Source organism: Centropristis striata, chromosome 1 (genome assembly GCF_030273125.1).
Source record: "Centropristis striata isolate RG_2023a ecotype Rhode Island chromosome 1, C.striata_1.0, whole genome shotgun sequence".
NCBI classification, from domain to species: Eukaryota; Metazoa; Chordata; class Actinopteri; order Perciformes; family Serranidae; genus Centropristis; species Centropristis striata.
The window spans coordinates 27,801,301-27,809,736 of record NC_081517.1 but is presented as its reverse complement, the minus strand read 5'-3'; the positions used below and the strand labels follow the sequence as shown (position 1 = coordinate 27,809,736).

Sequence of the window (8,436 nt, the reverse complement as noted above, 5' to 3'; positions counted from 1 at the left end):
GATTTTAAGCATTTTGCGATATGGTGAGTATCGCGATACAATATATTGCGATTTTACTGTTTAAAATTACTTATTTAACTGCATTTTGTGTCCACAAAATTTAATTAAATCAAATCAATAATTGTTTTGTCAAATAAGACAGTCTTTTTATTCCTCCACAATGAGAGTCAAACCCACAGACTGACCAACAAAGTATTCAGTCAAACTGAACTGAACTGATATCAAACATGCAGTGCAACGTTTGCTCCGGTGTGACTTTCATGTTCTGCTCGAGTCTAAAGAACGTGAGACAGACGCTTCCAGTCATCTGTCACACAGTGAGCCGTTATAGTCACATATGAATCTACTGCCCGCGACGTCCACGCAACACAAGTTATCGCAAGTATATCTGCTGTGCCCAAACTTTCCTCAACTTCAAGCTTTACTGCTGTGTATAGCTTTGATACGGCTGTGTCCGTTAAATAATAATGGATATATATATAATAATGGATTGTGTTATTTTCTTTGCGCGTTCTGAATTGAGTGGCAGTTTTGTCGGCTGGTTTCTCGGTAGCGTTGATGTAGCATTGGCTTTGGCGTCATCAGTTAATGCTATGTCAGGATGGTGCCGAGTTAGATGAGCCCGCAAGTCCGTTGTATTCCCCGAGTATTTTTATTTTCATGCGGCACTCCTTGCAAACTCCATGTGTCATTTCTATCTCATTCGTCCCTTCCTTGTTAAAAAAAATCCAAAACAAATCCACACGCTTGACATTAACGCGGACCCCCACCTCTAGTTTACAGTGTTCAGCTCTTCAAACAGTTTGTATTTTGGTAGGATCGGCTTGCACACACACACACACACAAAAACACAAAAACACAAACACACACACAAAAACACACACACAAACACAAACACACACACACACACACACACACACACACACACACACACACACACACACACACACACACACACACACACAGGTTTACTCTTCCAACACTGTGAAACAAAAATAGACGAGAATGGGAAGTCTGAGAGGGAATATTTTTATTACATTTGTCAAAACTGGTCTATGTGCAGCACCATTCCTCCATCTGCCCACGCATAGAAGGGTTACATAAATGGTATCAATGCTCCAGCCCACTCAGTTTTTCAGTGGGCAGTCCACAAGTGAAAGAATTAGAAATGCATGTATTCTCCAAATGACCTATGCTTCTCACATTCAGCAAGAAAAGTTACAGCACTCGCAGCCAGCCTTGTGCAACTCAGTGAATGTGTTACTATTTTGCATTAGTGATTTAAGATTGTTTGCCAGTGTGCGGAGAAGTTCATTTAGTGCAGCAAAAAGTAAGACTGTGGAGACGTTGCTTTAACACTCACATCTTGGGTGTGTGCCCTGTTTCATACTGGTCAATTCAGACTATTTATTTACTACTGACCACAAGCTTTTTATAACCTCCTCCAAGCTGTTTTAGATGCCACATGAACTATGATTCTGTTAGCTGAAAATAAACCCGCTGAACATTTTGCAGACACGTAAAATAAACATTTTGTGAGATTACACGGATGAAGACAGTTACAAATTAACCCATTTTGCCGACAGATATACAATAAGTATTCCGTGGGATTACAGGGATTACAGAGAAAGAACATATTTTGGTCCTGGTCCAAGAAAATTTAAAGCAGCTACGACAGAGTCTGGCACCAGACTGTGTAAACATGCCGCCTGAGAGAGGAATCCCTACGACCTGTGATGAAAGGCTGGATTTATTCCATATGTGTCTGTATGAATCTGCACAGTGTTCATTGTTCGAGCAATTTGTATTTTACCTTTATCAATTAAAAACTGCTCGCACCATGAAGCAGAATCTCACTGAGCTCCAAAGCTACAGCAGAAGCTGAAGCAGGAATTTAACAGCTTGGGATTAGCATCGTTATCTGCAAGAGCTGTGTTGTCACCATAAGAGACAGATGTGACAGGCACCTGGAAAGATAAAATGTATAGAGATTTTACACCTGGTTCAAAATCATTCGTTCTAACTAAATAAAAAAACTTAACTTTGCTGCATCTGTGTTCAACTTTTACAACATAAAACATCCTTCTAGCCTGCTGCTTCCTCTCAACAAGCCCTTCACACAGTCTTCATAAATAAGACCCACTACATGGATTAAAAACAACACACCACAGTCACAGGGATAGCTAGCTGCACAGAATATTCAGCTTCTGAAAGGAACCATAAAAAATGACAAAAACACAGACATGCCCAACACCTTTATTTTCCAGTGTAAGAAGGAATAATTTATTTTCCATTCAGCTTGCCGAGTTTAAGACAGGAGTCGATAAAAAAAAAAAACACAAAAAAAAGAAACCCCACCATGCACTCTAGATTCAATAGTGACGCTGCCTCCTCCTCTTCAAGTATCTTCTCCACTCCTCTCCTCCTCACCTACCGCCTCTTCGCCATCCTCTGACCTCCTCTTCTGCCTTTCTCTTACTTAATAAGGAAGCTGAGAGACAGAGGAGGATTAAAGGGAGAAGAAAAGAAGAGAAACAAACAAGAGAATAGAGAGAAAAGAAGAAACAGATATAAATAAATTGTTTTTCATTATGGCTTGTATTGCACAACAACACATTTTTAGAAAAACGTGCAGCTACTGATGAACATCTTAGATACTGCAGGTTCAAACGGTTTCTGGAAGCATGTAATCAGGCCAATTTGCTCAAATGTTTGCTGAAGTTGCATCCACCAATAGACTTCTGTTTATTTTTGTGTTGCTATGCAGACCACATGTTTCTGTGTTTCATATAAATCCGAATTTAGTATTCTGATTTCTTGGTTTTTAAGAATAAAAAAATTATCAAATTGTTCTTCCCAGACTATTTTCTTATTTCAAACGACAGGCAAAACTGTCGTGCTCTACAAACCACAGTATTAGCATAACCTTAAAGCAGCAGGAAAAGAAGAGGCTATATCAAAACATTTTCACCCCAAATACTGAGATTACTAGAGATTACAGGGGGTGTGCCAAACTTTGTCTGCTTTGAGGTTGTCAAAACAATATTTGTGTATGTTAAATTAAAAAAAATCATAATAACACATGTAATGGAATAATCAAAAGTCTGTATAAAACGAATCAGAGACATATTTCAGTCCACATTTTAAAAATCTAAGGCTTTTTTGCAGTCTACACATCTGTGGCCTCTGAATCTTTGTAAGGAAGTCAGATATGTGTGTATAGGCCAACTCTGTTAGGTCATACTTATGTTGAGTTTAATGTTTACTTCTTGATAAGAGCTATTTTCAGAAAGAAGAAATGTCCTTGAATTATTTCTATGTGTGATATTTGTACAATGTTGTACAAACAGAGGAAATTATTTCATATTTATCTATATAGGTGCATATATTATCATTACATTACAATGGATCAGTATCATTATTTTGTAAGCAGGTAAGCCTACTCTGTCATCCTAATGTTTATATTTTTGCTTATTAAAAGATACATTTTTCAGAAATATTTCAATATCCTTGCAATAACTATTTTTGTGTGTAATTTATACACTGGTGGTGACACAAAATGAAGGTGAGAAAAACGGTATAAATGGTAAACGAATGACAAATTGAAAAAAAGGTTGGGAACCATTGCTTTAGTTTAGGGGCCTGCGCATTTCAAATAGTTTCCATTTTTTTCCCTGAAGAACAACAAACTATAATTTGGCACATAAATTAGGGAAACTAAATATAGCGTTCAGTTGGTACCCTTCCAATAAATAATTTCAGTCAGGTCCTAGTGAAACCTAGAGAATCTTTTAGTGTGTTGTGTTTACAGACAAACCATTCATGATAAAATAATGAATAAACATAAGTATGAATTGATGTTTTCCTTCAATGTCATCCTTATCTTCCACATAATTGGGACTGAATTACAGACTTTTCAGGAAACTTTTGGGAAAATAGGGATGTACTCTGCAATTACGGAGCTAAAATATAACATAACCAGTCTCATACCACAACTAAACTCTCCATCAGAGTCACTAGACAACAATCATTGGACTTTAAGCCCCTCCACTGAGCTGGCACAATGCACTTTGGTTCTATTCCAAGCCACAGGTCACAACAGGGTTAAAGCCCACATGATAGTAAATTATCTGCCTGGGTGAAGTGATCTGAACATCATGAATCCCTTCAAGCTCCAGAGGTGAGTTTCTGCAGCTGGAGGTGTTTTTTTGGGTGTTGTGCTGTAATATCCTAAAGCTGCCCCACAGGCGATGAATTGGACCCACAACTCTCACAACTTGTCGAGTGTTTTCTGTCACACATTACATCTTTTTTATGTAGTGGCGACCTTTAGCTCAAAGCGGCACCAAATTGCTGCTGTTCAGGCTCGCTAAGCTGAAGGGCTTTAGTGTCCAAACACATTTACTGTTAGATGACTTACACAAAAGATCTATGATGTCTACTATTCAGGTTAAAGAAGAAATGATGTGTGAATATGCCTTATATATTGAGTGTTCTGTAAAATGCTAAAGGAACATGAGTCAACACAGTCAGACCACAAATCTCTGTTGAACTTTAGCTGTCAGATTGCTCTCTGGAGAAAGATCCCTGGTGCTGTGGCTTGTACATTTTGAAGGGAGAGTTTCCAATCGAACAGCTGTCTGAGGATCAATGAAATAATGGGAATGGATGGATCCTGTTTTGGCCCTGATTTTTGCACTGTGTCTGCAATAACTTTGCAGCGATTTTATGTCAACTTCACTGATTTTAAGATTCATTGTATATTGTGTTTGAATAACTGTTGACTAAGCTGGAACTTGTGTGAGCATCTGTACGGCGGTACTGTACGGTTGCTATAGTTACCTGTAGGGGTATCCATGGTACTTGGACCTGAAAATGGAGAGCAGGAAGCTGAAGAAAAACACCACCAGGCCAAGACCAACCAGGCAGATGACTGGAAGGAGACACACACACAGAAACACGTACAGATTAGCATTAAAATTGATTTTCTCAGGTTTAATCTTTAATCTAATCTTTCTCTACCGATAAAAGCATGTACAACTGCACATGCACGAATGCTGCACATAGGGGTGTTTGAAGAAAAATTATCCAATCTAGTGCCACACATATAAAACTGCATTCTGCCGATTATGGGTCATAGTATTGTAGCTAAGAGAGAAAGGATGAGTTGTGTTTAGATACCGACAGAAAAAAAAACTTTCCAAACAATTTAGCTGACGTCTATTTCAGGGAGGCTGAAGCGTTGGCAGTACTTATGACTTTTGCGATCAGGTCAAGTCAAGTCAATTCAAATTTATTTTTAAAGCACATATTAAAACAACTCAAGTTGAACAAACTAGAGACAAAGCAGAGCAGGAGGTTGAAGTTTACACAAATAAAAGAAACATGGATGAAAAAAGTAAAGCACAAAGAGACAAATTAAAAAAGAAAAATCAGGTGAGAAGGGAGCTCCGGACCCTGGCAGCATGGAGGGACTAGGAGCCTGATCGCCATTCATCTGCACGTACTGTCATCACTGCAGTGACGTGAAGCCGGTTTAAAGTCTGGAAAGTGTCTCTTAGAAACCTCCCGCTCGTTCTACTTCTGATCTTACAGGTGATGGAGATGTGTGTATAGCCAACAGTCTTCTCTAGCTCCACAATACACTAAACTCTAGGCCAGCCCACTTTTTAGGGGTCCAATCAAATACAAAGTATTCTATTTAAAACCGTCTTGTGACTGTACATGCTCAAATACTCCATTCTTAAAACGCTGTCACTTCCATGTCATGGAGACACTGAGTTAAAGAAACAGATCTCAAGATCTCTAAAACGTGATGTAATGTACAAGTTACTATAATGACACTTGATGCTTTTGAGTTTCCACATTTCTCCAACTTTTTGCAGGTCCTGCAGCCACCCTGATATATGCATAATAATTATTAAACAATGGCCTGTGAGGATAGTTGATTCCTGGCTAAAGGCATCCATTTAAATCATTTCACGCACATTATAACCGCTGATGCAACTCTCTGTTTGATCTCTGTTCAAATTGAATGTGCTTGCAGGGCTTAGACATGGTACACACTGAAAGCATCCTCTTCTCTTCATGTTGGTGTCTCTCTCTCTCTCTCACACACACACCACACACACACCACACACACACACCACACACACACACACACACACACACACACACACACACACACACACACACACACACGTAAGCACCAACACAGGCCTACACGCACAAAGCCAAAGGATGAGAAAAAATTATATCTGACATTTGCTAAAATGCTGGTAGAAAGGACGTCTAAAAAATTACCTCGAGCCCTTCATCATGCTGAAACCAATTTAATATTTACCATTATTTGGACAATCACTCAATGTATGTGCCACTACCTCTTTCTCATCACCATCCCTGCTGTGCTGCAGAAAACTGTGTTTGCAACTATTATCATCTTATTTCCTCAGTGGCTATTCGAAAGTGAAATATACATAAGCATGATCTTTAATCTGCAGGGGAATTGTGAGCGTCTGTATGTGTGGGTGTATGAGTGTGTGCACACACACCCTCATGTAGCGGCTAATCCTTGAGAGGCACTGTGTTAAATTAAACTGTCACCACCGACTGATATTGTTAATCAGGGATTAGGATGAGGACCTCTCCTGGAGACTAAATAGTGAGATATGTGCATGTTCTCACTGTGTGTGTGTGTGGTTATATGTGTAAAGTTATGTGTGCAAGTGAGAGAGAAAGAGAGGAGAGGATGTCAGAACATAGGATTTGGCTTTGAAAATGTATGACAGATTCTCAATGTAAATTTGACTGCATGCGCTGTCATTCATCTTCAGGGCTCCAGTGGTTTTGCATGTTTTGTGATCTTTATTGCATATGTGTGTGAGCCTACGCTGCATGCTGTCGGCACTCAGTGTCAGCTCCAACATAACGTGTTCTCCTTTATTTCTTTCAATTTACATGCAAGTCATACATTCATGATTCAACATAAGAATCAGTACACACACATGCATGCACGCACCCATACACACACACACACACACACACACACACACACACATACACCAGGGGCTGTATTGTGCTAATGTGCCATGTGCCATGTATTGTGCTATTGTGATACGACATTCAAGTCCTTATGCATCTACCCCGGACACACACAAACACACACTTACATACACAAACACAAAAGAGGTCCAATTAGCAATCATTGTGTGTGTGTGTGTGTGTGTGTGTGTGAGTGGGTATGTGTGTGTGGTTTCATTTGGTATTCTTGTGAGGACCAAAGCGCACCAGTCACAAGGGAAAATAGTTTAAAACACTGTCATTCTTCACTTGAAATCCATTTTTTGAGAGGTGAGAGGACAGGTCTGAGGTCAAATAAAGGTTACACTGTTTACTAATTCAAGACAATGTAGTCATAAGTATGGAAATACAAATGTGTGTGTGTGACATTGACTGAGTGACTTGATTGAGAGCACTGAATATTTGAGAGTGTGTCTCCAGGGACAGCCCTTGCGGCCCCGTGTTCCCTTAGTTGCCACATCTACGTATGTGCCTGCGAGTGCGTGAGCGACAGAGCGTCTGTGTATCTTCATTAAGCATAGTGGGATGTATTTCCCATAGCTCATCAATTATGACTGAGAGGTATCTTAGTATGCTTCCGTGGATAATGGCACTCCGATATACACACGCACTAAGCATGCTAATGAAAGTGATTTATGACCTTGGCGAAATGACAAGTTGTTTAAGCTGAATGATTTCCCTCAACGACAAAGGTGGTAATCCCTCTTTTGACTGTATGACTTGGCTCAATTCAAATCATGATATATTGGCATGGTGAAAAATAAATGTACCTTTCCCCCCCAAGCACGAGGAAGCCAATAAACATATTAAGTTAAGCCTACCTCATTAGGAGGACAAATATGAATAGATATTGGAATGCTAAATGCTTCTTCACAGTTTATTCTTTGATTAGCAACCGGCTTCAAGAGACATTAACTGACTCAGCCTCTGGATACAAACACACACACAATTGTTTCATTATTTGCATGCCATGCCTGTGACAGAAAAGCCTGCAGCCTCTTTTGTTTGAATTGTTAATGTTCACACTGCCCAATTACGAGTGAACCAGGTGAATAAATGTTTAATGGACTCTTGGTAACTGGTTTCTTAACCATTCTAACTATTTCCAAAAACCACAAACACAACAGTATCACGCATACAAATGAGACAATTATGGATATATTTGTGTGGGCATGCATGTGTATGTGTTATTGTAACCATGCTATTATTGTGTGTATATATAAATGTTTTTATGGTGAAGCATGCACATGTGCAGGCTATGAATGGAGCCTGCTGAAAATAATTGAAGAAATAAGTGAAAATTGATAGAATACTCTTTTTCCCCAAGTACTTTTAACATCACTTTGTCACATATAT

The 8,436-nt window shown here is 39.2% G+C and overlaps 1 protein-coding gene across 1 annotated transcript in view; it reads right to left on the bottom strand.

Annotated features, from left to right (window-relative positions):
* Positions 1-1,013: 1,013 nt before the first annotated feature.
* The window catches only part of tusc3 (tumor suppressor candidate 3), a 75,135-nt gene continuing 67,712 nt past the window's right edge, over positions 1,014-8,436 (bottom strand). Inside the window, exons 9-10 of the mRNA XM_059337059.1 lie at positions 4,843-4,933; positions 1,014-2,491 (exon numbers count right to left, since the gene is read on the bottom strand). Coding sequence (XP_059193042.1) covers positions 2,476-2,491; positions 4,843-4,933 — 107 coding nt within the window. The 3' untranslated portion in view covers positions 1,014-2,475. The remainder of the gene's footprint in view (positions 2,492-4,842; positions 4,934-8,436) is intronic.